The sequence below is a fragment of the Balaenoptera physalus genome (genome assembly GCF_965194825.1).
Source record: "Balaenoptera physalus genome assembly, chromosome: 11".
Lineage (NCBI taxonomy): Eukaryota > Metazoa > Chordata > Mammalia > Artiodactyla > Balaenopteridae > Balaenoptera > Balaenoptera physalus.
The window spans coordinates 67,159,535-67,181,220 of NC_138896.1; the positions used below are offsets into that span (position 1 = coordinate 67,159,535).

General features: G+C 46.1%; 1 protein-coding gene across 5 annotated transcripts in view; it reads right to left on the reverse strand.

The window, feature by feature from the left end:
• Positions 1-21,686, reverse strand: part of CCR8 (C-C motif chemokine receptor 8) — a 155,116-nt gene that overhangs the window by 40,983 nt on the left and 92,447 nt on the right. For all 5 annotated transcript variants that reach the window (XM_082412924.1, XM_082412926.1, XM_082412922.1 and 2 more), the window contains 3 exons: positions 21,579-21,676; positions 18,686-20,874; positions 14,259-14,414 (listed from right to left, as the gene is read on the reverse strand). In XM_082412924.1, coding sequence (XP_082269050.1) covers positions 14,259-14,414; positions 18,686-18,739 — 210 coding nt within the window. In that variant the 5' untranslated portion in view covers positions 18,740-20,874; positions 21,579-21,676. The remainder of the gene's footprint in view (positions 1-14,258; positions 14,415-18,685; positions 20,875-21,578; positions 21,677-21,686) is intronic.

Sequence of the window (21,686 nt, forward strand, 5' to 3'; positions counted from 1 at the left end):
GGGGCTCTTCTGTTAGTTTCACATTTTCTTTAAAGGCCAGAAGCCAATTAACCCTTGGCAGATCCACAGAGAGCTTAGAACACAGCCCAGTAAAGATTAGGGCAGGTGCACCGAGGGGCAGATGGCGGGATGGAGCAGGTGAGCTCAGGACCACTCAGGACAGGAATGCTCCACAGCCCATGAACCTTCTCGCCTGCCAGGCCCTGGGCTCCACTTCCCACACTGTCACACTGCTCTCAGATGCTGCTCATTCTTGAGTAGGCAGCAGTGTGAACCACTGGATGGAAAGAGTTTAAGTGGCTTGCCCAAGTCACGGTGGAGCTCCTGGCAGAGCTGACTCCCAAGTCTCCCGCTCCAGGCTGCCTATCAGAAATGCAAGGGTGGGTTATCTGGGTGGCTCTGCTTAGGGAATATCAGAAATTGCCAGCACCTGGAGTGGGGAGTAACGTAAAAAGAACTAATATTTGTTCATCACCTACGGTGTATCAGGTACAGGCTCTATATTAACTAATTTATCCTCACAGCTTCATGAGGATGATATTTCTGTTAATCAAATAACATCTATAAAGGTTCTTATATGGTGTATCACACAGAAGAAAGTGCCCACAGATGTTTGGTTATCTGCCCTATTGCCCCATGTTACAAATCATGCAACCCAAGAGGGTATAAGCAACTTAACCAAAGTCTCACAGCTAAGTGGAGATTCGACCTCAGGTCCACCAGGCTCCATGTTCTGCATTCTTTCCATTATGCTGCACTGCCTGAGAAGTTGCTGGAAAAGGAACAGGCTGGGCTCTGGTGTAAAACAGAGAACTCCCACTTGCAAGGTATTTGGGTAAGGTATTTCTAATATGTACCTGTGATGGCCTTAGGAATCTTTCCATCTTTAGGTAAGAAGAGTGTACTGGGTTGGATAGTATCCTCCCCCAAATTCATGTTCCTCCCAGAATCCCAGCATGTGACCTCATTTAGAAATAGGATCATTGCAGATGTTATTAGTTAAGATGAGGTCACACTTGAGTAGGGTGAGCCTTTAATCCAATATGACTGGTGTCCTTAGAATAAGAGGATACAGGGGGGAATCCATGGGATGACAGAGGCAGAGATTGGAGTGATGAGAGAGCGTGGCCCTGCCTACACCTTGATATTGGACTTTGGTCCCCAGAACTGTGAGAGAATACAGTTCTGTTGTTTAAGCCACCCAGTCTTTGGTAATTTGTCATGGCAGTCCTGGCAAGTTAATACAAAAAGCACTTAGGAAATTTACAGAGGGAATTCCCTGGTGGTCCAGTGGTTAGGACTCCAAGCTTCCAATGCCGGGGCCCGGGTTCAATCCCTGGTCGGGGAACTAAGATCCTGCAAGCCATGTGGCGTGGCCAAAAAAATTTTTTTAAATATATATATACACATATATAAAGAACTTTACAGAGTGACTGGTCTCAAAGCATTGCCATCATTGCCTCACATCAAATGAAGAAAACTATTTTTAAACTGTGGGACTTGAGGGAGGAAGGCTTCATGTACCAAGGGACATTTGGGTCTATGTGCTCATGCTGAATTTCCATCACAGATGCATCGATGTCTCTCGAGCATGCACACTCACACGTACCCTCCCTCCCCTCCTTTCTGCACAGACAATTCAGAGCAACCACAATCCACTCAAGGGGCTGTCCTAGCCTTTCTGGATGAGGTTGGGGTGGAAGGGTGATTTTATCAGCAGCCATTTCCTGCACTGGCGTGAGGTATCAGGGTGCAGGTGGGGTGACACTTCCTAGGCATTTTCACCCTCACCTGGAGAGAATTAGAAGAATCATCATCCTTTGTCCATGCAGGCATTAACTCCTCAACCACATTTATCGTCCATAAATAAATAACAGTTATGAAATAAACAAATAACAGTTATGATTCTTATTCTAAATCAATATTTCTCAATCTTAGCAGTTTATAGAATTATAGGGGAATTTAAAAAACATCAGGGTCAGAATCCCACTCCAGACCAATGAAATCTGAATGTGAGTTTTTTGCAAATTCCCCCATGTGATTCTAATATGCAGCGAAGGTGGAGAACCACTGTTCTGGATCTTTGCTGCTGGAAATGTGGTCATGCACCAAAGCACAGACACCACCTGGGAGCTAGTTAGAAATGCATAATCCTGGCCCTACTCTGGATCCGACTGCATTTTGACAAGAGCCCAGGTGATCTGTGTGCATGTTACATCTGCAAGCCCTGAGCGAGACTGACCCTTCCTTCTATTGCCTCAGGTGAGAAGGAGAATCCCTTTGGTATCCAACACCGAGCCATCAGCAAGCATGGGGGGCGTCCAGCTTTTCTCAGAGATGATGTTCAAGCTATTTAATAACAACGCTGGCCATAGGCAGCTGGGACAGCAGTAACACTGAGCCCTGGATGAATGTCAATTCTGGTCTTACTATTAATATTCTAGTTCTTAGAGCTTCCTGTCTTGGCTACGGTGATTGTATCAATATCTCAACCTCTGGGGCCTCTCTTGGGGGAGAGGCTGCAACAGGCTCGACTGGGGTGGCTTCTCGGCTCCCAACAGTCCCCTTGCTTTGGAAGCAGCATCAGCACACAGGGGCCGGGCCCTCACTGGCTGGTGGGGGCAGGGGGTGTGCCAATTAACCACAACTCTCTTCCGAATTCTGAACAAATTCTAGAAATACAGACAGAATTTTTAAATAGCGCCATTTTAGCACATTTGGGCAAAGCTAGAATAGAGGACATAGGTTTAACAAATGAATGAACCCAGGAGGACAACACCAGAAAATGACATTTTTCTCTCCCACCACTGCCCCTGCAAACCCGTACTGCTGACTGTTGACTCATTCTTCCCTACGTGGAAACCCCACACCTTTCTGAGTCACACTTGGCTGTTAATACTCTTTTTTTTAAACGTATTTTAAAAAGTTCAGTCCAATAAAATATCAAAGCATCGATCTCTTATCCACTTAACGCTTCCTGGTCCTCCAACCTGGGCCTCCTCAGGCTGAGGAAACTGTCCTGGGGGAGGGGAGTGGGTGGCTTCTCCTCCTCATCCTTCCCTTCTCCCCTCCCCACTCAATCTGCTGCCCTTCTTCCTCCAGGGCTGGGTTCAGATGGGGAGGAAAGGTGGAGAGCAGAGAGGGTCTATCAGGGCTGCTCTGGTCACAGCCTGGCACTGATGCCCTCTGTGTGGCAGTGCCTGAGGCTGCCTCTTTCCCATGGAGCATCTCTGTGCATTTCTTTAGAAACTCCCGCCACTGACCTGGGTGATACCTTCCCAGGTAGCCCACCTCTTGCTCTGCCACAGAGACACCTCACCTTGAGGACTTCACAGGCATGAGGAGGCTACCAGTCCTGGAATCTTCGGATTCCAGGAGACATAGTCTAGTCCTCCAAGGGATTCTCTTGAAATTTTCCTTTAATGGCTTCAAACGTCAAAGAAGCAGAAGCGGGTGGGCCCCGGGGAGAGGAGGGAAATACTCCAGGCTCCCTGAACTCTGTTTCTAAACACATCCTCTCCGTCCACTGCAGGTGCTATGGATGCCCAGGCCTGTGTGCTCTTAGCCAACCTGAGTTCATCTCACCTACAGTGGGCAGTTCCTGGAGGACCAGAAGCTTCCTCCCTCTGACTCCTGCCTCAGGGCTGGAAGCGCCCAGATTTAACAACCCAGGGGCAACGCTTAATCAGTGGAGAATGGGGTCAGCGCCGAGAGGCCTCAGCTCCCAGTTGTTGGTAGGACGATTGTGATGTTAGTTCTGCACAGAGCAGGGCAGGGACTAGGACAAGGCAAGAGAGGCACCAGGGTGCAAAATTTTAGACGGCACCTACCAGGGTCGTGCGAGAGTGGGTCCCTCCTTAATTTGGCATGCTGAGCGCGTCACCCGAGTCCTGGCCCTGTCTCAGAGGGTCCCCAGTGGGATTAGGCCTCAGGTCCTCACAGCAGAAGCTACTCAGTAACATCAGGTCAGTTTCTTTCCCTTCCTTCTTTCACGTCCTGACTTCCTCATCCCTGCTGCCTGGAACTGAGGTAGGGGTTATATAGGCCCCAGGCTGAGCAGCTGCAGCTGGTCTCCTGCTGATGCTTCAGTTGGGATACCAGCGGGAGCATTGGGCCCTGATTGGGTGCATTCTCATGGATTTCCTGGCCTGACACATGCTCAGAGAAGGTCCTCAGTCTAGGGGAAGGACAAAAGGAGGAACAAGACGCCAGCTGGAGTCCATCTTGGCTGAGAGATGCGTGCCCACACTGGGACCAGATATGGAGATGATTGGCCAGGAAAAAAACCGGAAGACTGCCCCTATTTAAGCAACCTAAGCTGTCCCATTGCACAAAACTCACTGCGAGTTCACCTGTGTGTTCCTTCACATGCTTCTAATAAACACTTATATCTTTTTCACAATCTTGGTCTCTTTGCTGAATTCTTTCTTCAAAGAAGGCAAGAACCGAGGTCCTTCTTCCAGCTTTTCACCACCAAAATCAGAACCACCTCCCAATAAACTACCTACACCCGAATCCTTGTCTCAGGTCTGCTTCTTGGGAACCCAAGACCATTTCCCGTGTCTCCTTATCAACTGTCACCCCATCTACCATTGAGGTGGTGGGAGTGAAGTTCACAGGACTGGGTATTTTAGCCAATCCTGCCTTTAGGCATCAGTCTCCCTGACCATAAACTGGCTCCTCCCTGGCGGCAGCCCTCCCTTCCCCTGTGGCCCCGAGCCTGTCATGCTGCCAGCAGCATAAACAAACCCAAGAGATGGGATAGTCCTGGCAACACTGGAGCCCTGCTTCCCACTGGGAACAGAATTACATCATAAGTGGTCTTCCCTCAGTTTTAAGAAATAAGCCCACAGACACAAAAATTAACCTTACCAACAAATGGAAACACTCCAAATGCCCAACAGTAGAGGATTAGTTAAATTATAGTATTTATACATGGGCATTCAAAACGATATTGTACCTCTATTCTTATTGATCCTGATGAATTTTCATAACATTAAATGATGCAAAGATTAAAAAAAAAAAGAAAGAAGCCCATAGAGGAGAGGTGGGCCAAGACCAGGAGGGGAGTTTTCTCATAGATTTCAGTGCTCTGCCTTTAGCTCCCTCCTTCCTGGCATTCCTGCTCCCACAGCTTCCAGTTGCTCTGGCAGCCCTGAGTTCTGACCTGTCTCTCAGCCCAGAACACAAGATGCCAGCATGACAGAAGTAGGCACAAACCTCCGTGTCATCATGCCTACCCATGAAACAGGGCTATGGTCTGGAGACTGGGGGAGCAGAGGAGAAAGTGTGGGAACAATTTACACTAGAGGAAGGACGTGGGCTTTGGGCCAGAAGGTGACACATGCGATTATGAATTTGTAGAAAACAAGGAATTCAGGGAAGGGATTACTTTAGAGTCCTGGTGTGGTGTTACTGCTACACCAAGAAAACCAATTCCATCTTAGCGGCTGCTTTCTTGGGTCACTCCCGGCACCAAATGTTGCAAGTTGGGTTCCCCAGAAGCAGACTCTGAGAGGGAGATGAGGGTGCAGGGAGTTGATTAAGGGGTGCCCTTGGGGTCAACATCTGTGAGAGGGAGTAGAGGGAGGCAAGAACTGGGGAGACAGAGAGGTGAAGCTCTGAAGGCCTCAGCTCACCCTCCCAGGGAGCTCTGAAACTGGAATGACCCTTCTGAGATGCCTCGAATTTGGGTTGAGAAAGTTGGGCCTTTATAACCTGGTGTAGATCAGTCATTTGATGCAGGCTAGACCTTTGGCTAGGGGGCTTTCTTCAGCCAAAACAATTCCTGAGACGGCTGACAGCAGGGGGCCACCTGCCCGCAGCACTCCCAGAAGCTGGGGGAATAAGTCCTTCAGTCTGAAGGGAGACCAGGGGCACATCCCAATGTCCACTGCAGTCCTTTCCACCTGGGTCAACCTCTGCCGCCGGACAACAAGCTCCTTAAGGAAGACGGCAGAGGGAACGGCTCAGAGACCACCTTCACATCTCACAATGGACCTAACAACGAGTATGCCTTGGGCCACATTTGTTGATGGGTGGACAAGCTGCTTCCTCTGACTTCAATGAGCCTGCATTCTAAGAAAAACAGCCCTGCTGTTGGCATGCAGGTAGGAATCTTTGTTAAATAGAGAAAGTCACTATTACTGAGCCCTTCTGAAGTGCTGGTTCCAGTTCTTCTGGTTGAGCTGGCTTGTGGGCTCGACTTCCTCAGGATGAGAAACTGAAGGAGGGGGCAGGAGAGGAAGTGGAGGAGGATGGCTGAGGCCTGGAGGGGTGAAGGGGGTGAGCAAGGCAGGGAGATGCACAGGGGTCAAAGAGACCAGGAAGGCACCAGTGAAAACTCAACCAGCATTGAAAATAGGACCAAGGTCTCGGGGAGCAGAAAGGAGGCTGATTCAGGGAACCTCCCGTCTCACACTCACCCACCTGAACCTCAGCTCTCCTAAGCCCACCGTCTGTCTGCTCCACTCAGCAGCTCCTGGTTGAAACACACATTACCTCCTGCCTAGTTGCACTTAGTTCCTGACAACAAGCCTCAAGCTGGCTTTCCTCATTGCCGGGCGATTCTACTCAATGTCCCTGATCAACTCAGCCTCCCAACCTCCCAAACAACCATTTCACCCCGATACTCTGTCCCCATTCTCAGCCAATCAATGGTCTTGCTTCTGATTTCACTGAAAAACTAGAATCAATCAAAACAGCTGTTTCACACACTGCCACCCCTTACTCAAGTTCAGTCTGTGTCAGGAGGCTTAGCCCGTGGACCTCTCCTCCTCTCTGTCCACCCAACTAGGTGCAGTCACTCATTCCCATGGCTTTAATACCATGGGATTAAACATCAACAGGCTGGTCATGCCCACATTAATTTCTCTAGTCTAGCCTGTATTTCTTTCTTTTTTTTTTTTTTTGGTTTATTTATTTATTTATTTATTTATTTTTGGCTGTGTTGGGTCTTCGTTTCTGTGCGAGGGCTTTCTCTAGTTGCGGCAAGTGGGGGCCACTCTTCATCGCGGTGTGCTGGCCTCTCACTATCGCGGCCTCTCTTGTTGCGAAGCACAGGCTCCAGACGCGCAGGCTCAGTAGTTGTGGCTCACGGGCCTAGTCGCTCCGCGGCATGTGGGATCTTCCCAGACCAGGGCTCGAACCCGTGTCCCCTGCATTGGCAGGCAGATTCTCAACCACTGCGCCACCAGGGAAGCCCCTGTATTTCTTTCTTGAACTTGATTTGTACATGCAGTAGCCTACTCAACAGTTCCATTTGATGCATCTAAGTGAAATGTATCCCACATAAAATTCTTGATTCACCTTCCACAAACCTGGTGGAATTTGCCTCTGGATGAATGACATCTACATCCCCAGTTGCTCAAGCCAAAAACATAATCCACTAACTCCTCTCTTTGCCTCACCCCGCACTTCCAATCCATTAGCACATCTTGTTGCTTCCACCTTCAAAATATATCCGAATCCACAGTATCTCTCACTCGAACTGCAGTGATAGCTTCCTCACTCTCCCCAGTCACTCATTCCTTGACAATCCCCACCCGGGTGACACTGTCTTCTTTCTGGTCCGTCCTGCACAGGCTATTTCCCGGGGAGGTAGTGTAAGGCAGGGGTGAGGGGACATACACGGGAGCCAGATGGACTAAATCAAAACCCTACCTATTATTAGCCATACGCCCTTGGGCAAAATTATTCAACCTCCTTCTTCCTCACATTCCTCACTTGTAATGGGAATAACAAATATGGATTTCCCTCATAGAACTCTTATGAGAATTAAAGGGAGTCCTCTTCCCTAATAGCTCAAAATTGTGATCATTTACTGAGCACCTGTGAGAGTCCAGGCTTCCTGCTCAGCCCAGTACACATTCCCGTTTCTCAAACTGGATACACATATACCTGGTGACAAGTGACAGTGGGCCAGAGGCACTCTAAGCCACAAGATAAATGTAAAAAAAAAAAATCTTGAATATGGTTGACAATGGAGAAAGACGGTTCCAGGAAAAGGGACCGATTGTGTAATGCTGTGGAAGGAATAACAGCAAGGACTTAATTAATACTGACTGTGCCAGGCATTGTTCTAGGAGCTTTACAAATATCAGTTTACTTAATTTTCTAACAGCTCTATGAAGCAAGTCCGTTATTATGCCTGTTTTATAAGTGAAGAACATGAGGGAGTGGAGGTTGAGTAACTTGCTGAGGTCACCTGGCTAATCCAGACAGGAATGTGAATCAGGCAGCGTGGCTCCAGCGTGGGTCCCTCTAACCTCCACCTTACAGGGCCTTGCTGTGAACAGCTGCCAGGGGACAGACATGAAAGGACACAGGTTTCACCAGAAGTGAGTGACTGGAAAGAGACAAATGGATAAGAAAAGAGATGGGAATGAAGAATCACGGCTTCAGGTGCTCTCAACCTGGGCTTGAATCCCAGCTCAGCCACATTGTGACCCAGTGCACAAGTTTCTCACCTGTAAAATGAGTTCCTAGCTATGTCTTAGGCTGTTGGGTACAGAAAAAGCACCCACTGCTTATTAACCATGCTGCTTCTTTAGGATCTTCTTCCTGTTATTACAAAAGAGTTGAGTTCTTCTAGATCCTGATTTTCTGTCTAGTTGCTTTACCTACTGTTGAGGGAGGGTTGTTAAGTCCAGAATTACCATTGTTGATGTGTCTTTTTTTCCTTTAGTTCTATCAGGTTTTGCGTCATATATTTTTCAGCTCTGTTGACTGGTGCATACACATTTACAGATGCTATGATAAAAGGGTCAATCCACCAAGAAGATATAGCATCTGTAAATGTGTATGCACCAGTCAACAGAGCTGAAAAATATATGAAGCAAAACCTGATAAACTAAAGGAGAAAAAGACACAGCAACAATGATATTGTGGATTTTAACAACCCCCCCTCAACAATAGATAAAGCAACCAGACAGAAAATCAGGATCTAGAAGAACTCAACTCTACCATTGACTAACAGGATCTAATTGACATTTATAGAATACCCAACAACAGCAGAATACACATTCTTTTTAAGTGTTCAAAGATCAAATACTAATAGAGACCATATCTTGGGCCATAAAATAAACCTCAACAAATTTAAAAGAATTTAAATCATACAGAGTGTATTCTCTGACCATAATGGAACTTAACTAGAAATCAATAACAGAAAAATTTCCAAACACTTGGAAAGTAAACAACACACTTCTGAATAACCCATGGGTCAAAGAGAAAGTCTCAAGGGAAATTACACACACACACACACACACACACACACACACACACACACACACACACACTGAATTGAGTTATTTTCAGTACCATTCAGGCTAACGGCATGATTTGCAGAGGGTCAACATTGTTCTAATAGATAATACTGATCATAGCCAATGTATTGAACACTCCAACTTGGTACACTACATACATGGTCACATAGAGTGTCCCATTTAATTATCACCAAAACTCTAAGAAGGATGGGTTTCTACTATTTTTCCCACTTTGTTAATGAGGAAGCAGAAGCTTAAATTAGCTAAGTAACTTGTCCAAGGTCACAGAGCTAATAAATGGGAAGATCAGCTTAAACCCAGGCACCAAAGTTCTGTGAAAATGTTAGGTTTCAGGGGACACCAGGGAACCTGCTACAGATCACAACCCTACCCTAACCAACTCCTTTATAACTAAGTCATATCTCAACACTCTTACCAAAACACTGCCCACCATCTGGTGAGGAATAGGCTTTCTCTTCAGCCCCTGATAACTGCCAGGAGGTGGGAAATTCAAAGAAGGGAGAGGAGGACCATAGAGTCCTTCATTTGAGCAGGAGAGATGTAGAAATCTCTGAGGTCGTAAATGCTAATACCTCTCCAGGTATGAGTCAGAGGGTTCACTGAGAACATCAAAATAGTTTCATTTCCAGAAAAACAGCAGAACAGAAATAAAAATAGCTTTCTGACCTATGAAATACGGAAAAGTTCATATGTTTTTTCAAGGGTCAGGGGGAAGAGTGGTATGCAGGGGATTTTAAAATTGTACTTAATTTTTACTTTTAGCCCTATAATATATGCAAAAAATTTAAACAGTATTCAAAGTTCATAACAAAATATAGCTGCCCCTTGTCCCCCCCCACACACTAGCCCCCCACTCCAAAAAGGATCACCAAAGATACTTTTAGTTGTTTTTCCCCCTCTGGTATTTACTATCAAAACTTCTAAATAGTAGGCTTATCCTGCTATTTCTCAATTCATAACTTTTATTTTCTGTTGATTTGCTGTTGAGGAAGTTGAGGATTTAGTTCTCTTACCCTTCCCACCTCCTTTAAGCTCATATTACATTTCAGAAAGATGGCTCCCAGGTCCTCATAGTTGACAACACACTGTATACAGACTTCTAGGTCCTAGGGGTTTTTTCATGTCATTGAAAACTTCCTCATAAATGCCATTTTAATGCATAATGCCTCATCATACAGAAGTCTCTAACTTTTTTCAACTGCTTCCTTATTTTGGAATTTGGGATTTGGGTTGATTTCAATTTTTTTTTCTATCGTAAATAATGTTGTAAAAGTACACTTGAACATACATTTTAAAAACATGTTTCAACATCTCCTGGGCAATTCTTTTTTTTTTTTTTTTTCCTTTGTTTCTATTTCATTTATTTCTGCTCTGATCTTTATGATTTCTTTCCTTCTGCTAACTTTGGGTTTTGTTTGTTCTTCTTTCTCTAGTTTCTTTAGGTGTAAGGTTAGATTGTTTACTTGAGATTTTTCTTGTTTCTTTAGGTAGGCTTGTATAGCTATAAACTTCCCTCTTAGAACGGTTTTCGCTGCATCCCATAGGCTTTGGGTCGTCGTGTTTTTATTGTCATTTGTCTCTAGGTATTTTTTTATTTCCTCTTTGATTTCTTCAGTGATCTCTTGGTTATTTAGTAATGTATTGTTTAGCCTCCATGTGTTTGTGTTTTTTACGTTTTTTTCCCTGTAATTCATTTCTAATCTCTTAGCGTTGTGGTCAGAAAAGATGCTTGATATGATTTCCATTTTCTTAAATTTACTGAGGCTTGATTTGTGACCCAGACGTGATCTATCCTGGAGAACGTTCCGTGTGCACTTGAGAAGAAAGTGTAATCTGCTGTTTTTGGATGGAATGTCCAATAAATATCAATTAAATCTATTTGGTCTATTGTGTCATTTAAAGCTTCTGTTTCCTTATTTATTTTCATCTTGGATGATCTGTCCATTGGTGTAAGTGAGGTGTTAAAGTCCCCCACTGTTATTGTGCTACTGTCGATTTCCTCTTTTATAGCTGTTAGCAGCTGCCTTACGTATTGTGGTGCCCCTATGTTGGGTGCATATATATTTATAATTGTTATATCTTCTTCTTGGATTGATCCCTTGATCATTATGTAGTGTCCTTCCTTGTCTCTTGTAACATTCTTTATTTTAAAGTCTATTTTATCTGATATGAGTATAGCTACTCCAGCTTTCTTTTGATTTCCATTTGCATGGAATATCTTTTTCCATCCCCTCACTTTCAGTCTGTATGTGTCCCTAGGTCTAAAGTGGGTCTCTTGTAGACAGCATATATATGGGTCTTGTTTTTGTATCCATTCAGCCAGTCTATGTCTTTTGGTTGGGGCATTTAATCCATTCACGTTTAAGGTAATTATCGATAAGTATGTTCCTATGACCATTTTCTTAATAGTTTTGGGTTTGTTTTTGTAGGTCCTTTTCTTCTCTTGTGTTTCCCACTTAGAGAAGTTCCTTTAGCATTTGTTGTAGAGCTGGTTTGGTGGTGCTGAATTCTCTTAGCTTTTGCTTGTCTCTAAAGCTTTTGATTTCTCCATCAAATCTAAATGAGATCCTTGCCGGGTAGAGTAATCTTGGTTGTAGGTTCTTCCCTTTCATCACTTTAAGTATATCATGCCACTCCCTTCTGGCTTGCAGAGTTTCTGCTGAGAAATCAGCTGTTAACCTTATGGGAGTTCCCTTGTATGTTATTTGTCGTTTTTCCCATGCTGCTTTCAATGATTTTTCTTTGTCTTTAATTTTTGCCACTTTGATTACTATGTGTCTCGGCGTGTTTCTCCTTGGGTTTATCCTGTATGGGACTCTCTGCGCTTCCTGGACTTGGGTGGCTATTTCCTTTCCCATGTTAGGGAAGTTTTCGACTATAATCTCTTCAAATATTTTCTCTGGTCCTTTCTCTCTCTCTTCTCCTTCTGGGACCCCTATAATGCGAATGTTGTTGCGTTTAATGTTGTCCCAGAGGTCTCTTAGGCTGTCTTCATTTCTTTTCATTCTTTTTTCTTTAGTCTGTTCCGCAGCAGTGAATTCCACCATTCTGTCTTCCAGGTCACTTATCCGTTCTTCTGCCTCAGTTATTCTGCTATTGATTCCTTCTAGTGTAGTTTTCATTTCAGTTATTGTATTGGTCATCTCTGTTTGTTTGTTCTTTAATTCTTCTAGGTCTTTGTTAATCATTTCTTGCATCTTCTCAGTCTTTGCCTCCATTCTTATTCCGAGGTCCTGGATCATCTTCACTATCATTATTCTGAATTCTTTCTCTGGAAGGTTGCCTATCTCCATTTCATTTAGTTGTTTTTCTGGGGTTTTTTCTTGTTCCTTCATCTGGTACATAGCCCTCTGCCTTTTCATCTTGTCTATCTTTCTCTAACTGTGGTTTTTGGTCCACAGGCTGCAGGATTGTAGTTTTTCTTGCTTCTGCTGTCTGCCCTCTGGTGGTTGAGGCTATCTAAGAGGCTTGATGGGAGGCTCTGGTGGCGGGTAGAGCTGACTGCCTGGGGAATTCTTAAATGTGGAATTAACGAATCAAAGTACATATATGTTGTCAACTATGAGGGGAAAAATGGCCACAGAAAATACACTGGATGGTGTTAAGATCAAATACAGAATAAAAATAGAGGGTTAACTCTCCTTGTTGCAAATAAGGGAGGAGACTTCTCTCCCCCTCCCTTTTGTTTCAGAATTTCTTTGTTCTTTTCAAATGTACATAAATCTTTATAATGACCTCATAACTGAGGATCATTTCCTGAGGACCTGGGAGCCATCTTTCTGAAATGCAAACCATCTCCCAGTTTCTGTGGGAGGATAAGAACCTAACTTTGGTACTCTCTGTTCCAATTTGCAATGAGAAGTTTGTTTCTCCTCTGATTAAAGCCAACACAAGGGGTCTCCCCGATTACTTAGGTAAATTTGGAACCAACTACGTGTGACAAAAGGTACTGCTCCTCTTACTAGGGGACTAGTTATTGTTCACCTTGAGAAAGTGTGTGTAATGGGCTGTATCTGCTTGGCTATGTAGGGGGGTGCGATTACTTTCCATCTTTGCAATCTCTTTGCGGATTGTCTGTTATGCGATCACATTCTGGTTTAATATAGTATATTCAATAATAAAACAGCTTTCTTCCTCTGCTACCTTTGTGGAGAAGTTTTCTGGGTTGGGAGAAGATTTTGCTTTTGTAAACTATATTCTCTCTGTAACTGAGCAGGACCCTGTGGGGCCTTCCCAGGACAGACCCCTCCCCGCAAGGACTCTGTTTCAGTTCCCCTCTGAAGTACCTAGATAACAGTATTTGCTGCACATTTCCTGAGTAGTTTTACAATGCTAAAACCACCACCAAATGGAAGAAGTTAACTACTTGATGGCCAAGAACACATAGGCCCCAGACCTACTGGAGCCTGAGGATTGATAATGTTAGCTCCTGTGACACCACCCTGTTACCTCACCATCAGCCAATCAGAGAATTGTGCACGAGCTGATCACATACCCCTCAATGCCCCCTCCCTCACCTGGCCTTTAAAAATGCCTCCCTGAAACCCATCATGGAGTTCAGGTTTTTTGAGCACTAGCTGCCCCAGACTCCTTGTCTGGCATCTTATGATAAACACTGCACTTTCCTTCACCACAACCCAGTGTCAGCAGACTGGCTTTACTGCACAGGAGCCAGGGGACCCAAGTTTGGTTCGGTAACACCTCAACAATGGCACTCTGCCATAATGATATTAACAATGGCCCGTGGATGGAGTGGAATCCCACCTGTTAATAAGCTGTCAACTCATTGCTCTGATTCGTTTTTTATACCAGAGAGTGAAAGTTTGTGTGTGCACCTGGCGTTGGAAATCTCAGGCTTAGCACCCCATCCTGCTGCTCTTCAGACCCTCTTTCAAAGTATGACCGTTTCATCCTTTTCAATCTTTTGTTTGTTTCGTGGTTCCTAAACATTAGAGATGGCACTGGACATCTTACCCATGTCTTGTGTTGTCCTCTCCCCTCCCCACTGAGAAACAGCTGCTCATCACACCTTGAAATTGAGGTGATTTTCACCTTCTTCTGTCCTTGAACTTTCAAGCATAGACTATGACAAGTTTCCAAGATGCACCAGCTGCCGCTCCTGATCAGACCCTGTGGGGAAAGAGTTTATTGAGAGAGTCTGCTAGCAAGACAGACAGTACAATCTACTGTGACGTAATTCACAGAAATGATATCCCATCACCTTTGCCACATCCATATTCCATGGTTAGAATCCAGTTGCAGGTCTTGCCCAGCTCAAGAGAAAGGGATCACACAAGGGTGCGAATAGCAGGAGGGGGGATAATTGGACCATCTTCGAGTCTGCCCACCACAGTCTTCGGAGACTTTTGTTAGACACAGGCTCACACTTCCTCATTCTGTGTACCATGCCTCCTAACCTTCCTTCATATTTTCTCCCCTTTTGTCCTTCTGCAGTGCATTCTGGTAGTATCTTCAGATCTTTCTTAAAGTTCACAAATTCTTCTTCTCCTGAGTTTAACCTTAACTCATCTGTTGCATTTTATATTTTCAGTCATTTTGTATTTTTTATTTCCAGAACGTCTACTGGTTTTTATATCACACAAACTACTTTCCATGGCCTTGTATTTCATCATATCCCACTATCTTTCTTTATTTCTTTAAATATATTAATATACTCATTTTATAGTCTTTATTTACAATTTCTGTATCCAAAGTCCTCATGGGTCTGGTCTTGAGGTTTGATGTTTTTGGTTAATTCTGATCCATGCTGGCTCAGTTCCATGTGTGTTTTGATTTTTGATTGTGAACTCGTATTACTTGGAATTTTACCTATGGTGATGCCAGACAGCTTCAGTTTACCCCTCTAGAGTAAACCCTTTTCCACCCTGCTCTGCCTATTTGGATCTATTTGGACCACATCAGGTATTTAATCCTCTGGATTCCTTCCTGTGAAGCTGCCTCAGCTTGACTAGGTTCCTCCCTCCAAGATCCCTGCTCCTCTCAAGGTAATCTACTGTACATGACTCCATCCAGTTCTGGAAACCTCTCCTTCCCTTTGTCCTTTAAAGCCTAAAGGTGGTAGCAGTTCATTTTGCCATTATGCTGTGGGACTAGGTTACTACACTAGTCCCTGTGGTGCCTCTACTTGCCCGTACCTTTGTAAATAGCCCTTTATAAATCAACCATCTGTTTCCATCTCTATGGACCCAGCTGTTTCCATACTGGACCCAGCTTATGTGCCTCCCCAGAACTGCTCAGCCCTGCTGGCCTTCTGAACACTGGCTGCTTCCTAGCCTCAGTGCCCCAGTGGTGGCCCATACGGTCTCTGCCATTGTTAAGTCTAGACTTCCGCCTTCCCAGCCTCAGTTCCTAGTGCTGCTGGTGTGTTAGCCTCCCCAGGGATGACGTGAAGGCTGTAGGGCAGCCTCCGTCATGTCCACCGCACTGGGAGACTTGACAGCTCTGCTTCTAGGTCTGACCTGCCTGCATCCATGGGGCGTCTGGCTTTCCCAGCAGCTGCCCCGAGAGCCCAGGTTACACAACCCAGAAATGCAGGGAAGTGAACGCCCCACAGGGGAAATGTGGGCCAAAGAGACTTAAGAGAAGACAAAGAGCTGAGGATTAAACTGTTTGCCCTTTGTCCCTGTAGGTAACTGTTCTAAGAGGCAGAGGTTCCCTGGGTCTCTGGCAGAGGTCCCACATGACCTGGTGACCAGTGTACTTTCTGTGAAGCTGTGGCCATCTCAGGAACAAACCACTTTATACTGCTTTTCCTCTCCCAGCCTCACTTTCCTTTTTCCTTCACTTTGTTCCCTTGACTCATACATCCCAATACGGCATTACTACACAGGCTTTGCCTCAGCCTCTGCTTTCTAGGGACACAGATAAGACAGGCATTGAGGGGGCTGCCCTTTGTGGAATCCTGCTTTGTGTGGGCCTCAGACAAGGCTCCCACCCTTCCCAGCCCAGACTGTGTCTCCATCCTCCTTGCTGCAGGGGCACAACCCATGAAGACCAGGCTCCTGGCCTGAGGCACCACAGGGTGCCCAGGGCGACGAAGGCTCCGGCTGCCCTCACCTTTCTGGATTTGCATCCCAGGCTCTAAGGTTTTCCCTTGCTTTTCTGCCACATCAGTATTATATATTTTATTTTATTTTACTGTATTGTATTGTATTGTATTGTATTGTATTGTATTGTATCCTATTCTATTCTACTCTATTTTATTTTGCCGCGCCACACGGCATGTGGGATCTTAGTTCCCCGACCAGGGATTGAACCTGCACCCACTGCAGTGGGAGCGCAGAGTCTTAATCACTGGACCGCCAGGGAAGTCCCCCAGTCATTTATTTTAAAAGGTGTTGTTAAATAATTATCCATCATCTTAGGTGTTCTGTACCAGGAGGGTGCCCCTAGACTTTCTCATTGCCTATATTACCTGGAAATTCTCTTTCTTTCTCATTTTTTTTTTCTCTACCTCTTCTTTCTTTTCCTCGGTCCACTGTCTTTCATCCCTCCCAGGATTTGACATAGATGTGTCTCTGGAAAGCCTCCAGACTGAGTCTCTGGGATTCAAAGTTCTGCACCCCCCAGCCCCAGCCTCAGCTCAGGGTTCCATGTAGTGTATCTACAAGAGAATTTGATAAATCTGCTAGAACTGGGTGGTCAGGCAAACAGCAGGCAAGCACAATAGGTGTATAGCCTGGAGAGGTCCTAGGGAGGATGTGGTCCCTCCGTTTCATCATGCTGAGTGGGAAACGGGCATACACGCGTGGGCTTAGCCCTCCAGCCAGCCAGTCCTGCTTCTCACACACAGTTAGAGGGAGGGTTGAAAGAATGACTTGAAAGTGTTTCGAAAATAGCTGTCCATGCCACAGATGGTCAACTTACGTATGGCTCTGACTCACTGTGCAGGGAAGATGCAGTGTGTGCCCTATGGTCACAGTGAGGCTCCTAATGACATCATCCATGAGCCCCAGTGCCAGCCTGTGTGCCCCATATGAATTGTTCAGAATCGGTTACCCAGCAAACGGAGTCAGGGGAAAAGCAGTTGTAAATAAAGACAGAGAAGAATGAGCAGTTTCACGAATCCTCTGTGTGCCAGCTGCCTGCCTTTCTGAAGGTCTGTCTGACTGTTTCTCCAGCCCAGGTGTCTCCTGAGCAGGTATCCTTCTGGAGTCTGGTCACCCACAGTGTGGTGTGTCCAATGACCACCCTTGGGATGGGGGTCCTAGGTGCAGAGCTGAATTCAAGGACTCCCAAAGCTATTCAGGAAGCTTTTCCATGGGGGCCTCTAGCGAAAAATCCATTCAGTACAGGATTAAGTCTTGGCCCCCTTGTCCAGCTGCCTTGCCCCTCGCCCTGGATGTTCCCTAGGGCCCTGGAGAGTGGCCTAGTGGACCTCATGGCCTCACATTTTTCCTCCCCACTGGGGCTTTTAACTTCTGTGTCCCTCTTCCCTCATCGGACTCTGCTTCCCTCTGTCTTCAGCAGATTCCTTGTCTGTTCTTGTGCTTTACCATGTTCCTTGTCTTTGGCAAACTCGATGAGTCAATGTCACCATCATCTCTGTGTGTTTTGGTGCGAGGCAGAAGCCTAGCAAAGCAGGGCTTGAGGTGTGCACCCATTGCGTTAAAAGAGGTGCGTGACTTCAGGTCTGCCTGCAAAGGGCTCCTGATCGTGTGGGGGCAGGAGGGGTGCTCGATGAATGGATTCAGCTGTTCTTCTGAAATGTTCCCTCAGAACATCCCTTTCAGCCTTTCTCTAGCAGAAGTCCTTTCAAGGCAAGCATTTTCTCTCCTGAAGCCTGGCTTTCGCTCACTCTTGCTCCTGCCTGTCAAACTTATTTTCTGCCAGTCTGTCTGTCTGTCTGTCTCTGCACCTGAGTGCTCTCCTCACTGGCTCCTTCCCCCTGAGAGGTGAGGTGAGCAGTGCCTCAGAACAGGGTGCAGGCCCCCAGGTCTCGGCCTGGAGAGGAGGGAGGGTGACACCTGCTGGGCGACTGCTGAGTCCACCCGGCCTTGCCCGGCTTCTGGACCCTTCCGAGCAGAACTGCTTCCTGCTCCCACTCTGCCATCTGGTGGGAAGGAGCCCCAAGCTTGAGGTTCAGTGCCCCCCACCCCTGCACCCAGTGCCTGCACCCACCAGCCGCCTGGCCCCCTGGGTTGTCTCCCTTTGGCCCTGCAGGGGGTCCCCAAGATGAGCACAAACACTTTGAGAGTTTTAGGGCTTGGATACCACATCCCAAGAAGCATGGGATCGCCCAAAGAACAGGGTCAAGCTGGGCTTGTGACCACGGCCCCTCTGAGAGGGACACAGGAAGGGGGGGCCCGCCCTCAGTGAGGAGGAAGGCCCCAGGTGTGCGAACCGCCCCCCCCCAGGCCCGGCTTCCCTCAGGCACTCACCACGTGGTGACCTTGGGCAGTGGCCGCCCCTCCCAAGCTGGGGTTGTGCTCCATAGCCTGAGGGTGACCGCGGCTCCCTTGGGAGCTGCCATAGGAAATGACAACAAGGTAAACGTGCAGCTGTCCATGTAGGTCAGGTCAAAATGTTCCTGTAAACCTCCAACAAGACAAATGTCATTCTCTGTTCTGCAACTTTTTATCTCTATAGGGATGGCAAAGTGTTATATCTTTAAAGGTCAGAGTCTTGAGAACGGGCTATCCTATGTATCTCAGGCTATAGGCAACATTCTTAACCGGAAGCAAAAGCAATAGAATACAAAGGTTAAAGTAAAAGAAACATCTGATATGGAGTGAGATTTGTTCTTCCCTGTTATAAGGGGAACATGCTGGCAGCAGGACATAGGAGTGGACGGACACAGTCCCTGCGCTCATGATATTTCTGTTTAATGAGCAGACAGACATCAAACACACTCTATGTCCAAGAGGGTGGTGGCGAAGTGGGACCGGTTCTGTGAAGAGGAAATAAAGGACTGAGAGAATTGACGCAGTGAGAGAACCTAATGCAGCTGAGAGGGTCAGGGGGTCTCTGTGTAGAACCCACTTGCCATCTAAAGAGACAGCCAAGTAGGGAGAGGAGGGGAGGGAGGGGAGGGGAGGGGACGGAGGGGCCAAGACCAGAAAAAGCTTAGAATCTTAGGAACTGAAATGAGTTCATAGCTGCTGGAGTATACTGTAACATGAGTTTAAACCAAGGGATCCTGCCAACTGAGCAGGGTGGTTCACACAGAAAACGTGCTGCTCCTCTGTTCCCCTGCCACTGGGCTGCAGGAACTTTTCCCTTTGCCCATTTGGCAGAGAGACAAAGCCTTAAGGTCACCTCTCCCCAACCCCCATCCGCCCCTGGCCACCTCCAACACCTCACAGAGGGTGGGACAAACAGGCCTTCCCCGTTGGACAGCTCTGAGGAGTGTCTGGCTTCCGACAGATGTCATAAGCACATTCCAAAAGTACCAAAAGCTCATTACCAAAGTACTCATTCCAAAAGTACCAAAAGCTCAGTACCAAAGCACAAAGCACAAGCACCAAAGCACAAAGCACAAAGCACATTCCAAAAGTACCAAAAGCTCAGTACCAAAGTACTCATTCCACCAGTACCAAAAGCTTTAGATCAATGCCTTCCAGTAGTGTCCAACAGCAAGAGCCACACACATAATTTTCTAGTAGTGATTTTAAAAGTAAAGAGAAACAGGTAAAATTAATGTTAACAAAATATTTTAGTAAACCCAATACCTCTAAAATATTATCATTTCAACATGTAATTAATATAAACATTATGAATGAGATATGGTACATTCTTTTTTTTCATGCTGAGTCTTAAAAAAATCTGGTAAATATTTTATACTTACATGACAGTGCAATTGAGACTAGCCGCATCACCACTGCTCCACAGCCACGTGTGGCCTGTGACCACTGCATTGGACAGTGCAGCTCTAGACACTGCAATTTTGAAACCACGGCTCCCCAGAGAGACCGGCCCACTGGCACAGAGAAGCTTTAGAAGAATACTCAGGGAGACAGACAGCACGTACAGCAACTAGTGTGGAATTACAAACAGGATGCTCCCTACTCCAGGGAGATACAACCAGGCTAAGTCGTGAGCTTGGCCTGGAGCACGGCCCAGACTTCCCCTCTGGCAGTGCACCCATCAAACACCCCTCCCCAGTGCCCTGAGTCTACCCTCATTCATCTCTTTTTTTTTAAATTTAATTTTATTTATTTTTTTATACAGCAGGTTCTTATTAGTGATCCATTTTATACACATTAGTGTATATATGTCAATCCCAATCTCCCAGTTCATCATACCCTCATTCATCTTGCCAATACTTTTTTTCTCCTCAAAGAACTGAGTGTAACTGGTCTTTCTCTTTTTTTTTTTTTTAAGTTTTCACCTGTATTATTACCTTCAGATGCTGAAAGGGGACAACAGAGCCAGTGTGATGTGGTAGAAAGAACACTGCCCAGGGCATCAGAGATGGCAGAATCCAGTTCCTGTCCATCTTTTACCAGACCTGTGGTCCATAGTGAGTCACAAGTGTCAGCACGGTGTGGTAAGGAAGAGCTTGGATTCCAAAGTCAGACTGCAGCTCTAGGTCCTGAACTGTGCCCATTTCTGTGCCTTCACATCCTTTCTGTAAAATGGGAACAGTATCAGTGTTGTTTGAGTATTAAACAAGGTAACAATTGCAAAGCACTTAGCACAGAGCTTGGCACACGGTAAACATTAATAACTAGGATGATGATTATTATGTTTTACCTGTTGTTATCTCTGCACCTGTTTTCTTGGTTGTAAAGTGGAGATAATCATGCCTCATGAACCTGCTTTATAGAGTTCTGTGAGGCCTACAAGAAATAAAGAATGTGAAAACACTTTATAAAACTGGGAAGCCCTTTATCAAGTCCAAAAATTACTTCTTAGTCCCACAGTCTAGCTGTAAACAGCCTTTACAAATTGAGAATTCGGAAGGGGAGTCTGTGTGATACCCGTAGCTCCACCACTGGATGAGGTGAGGCCTAAATGCCCAGCTTCAGCACTCTTTTCCTGGGTAAACTCTTGACTTCAGCTCTGTTTTATCATCTCTATTATGGGCTGAGGACACCCAGCTTGCAGGCCAATGGATTGAGGGTCAATTGAGCCCCTGACTATGGTGTGCCTGGCACAGGGCCTGCCTGACTTGGGGCCCTGGAGGGGACCTTGCTGCCCACACCTGCCTCAGCCAGGCCTGGGCCAGCAGTTCACGTGACAACCACAAAGGGGAGCCTCAAAGCTTCCACTGAGGGAATGGTTCACCAACCCCACCATCAACAACCCCTCTATTCCCTGTTCCCCCCTCACCTGCTTTTCTCTCAGGGCCAGGAGGAAAGCCCTTTAGGAAGGAGTGATGGTCATCCACCCTGAGTCTGCCCAGAGGCATCTGCTTTGGGTTCGGTAACCTGCAGAGAA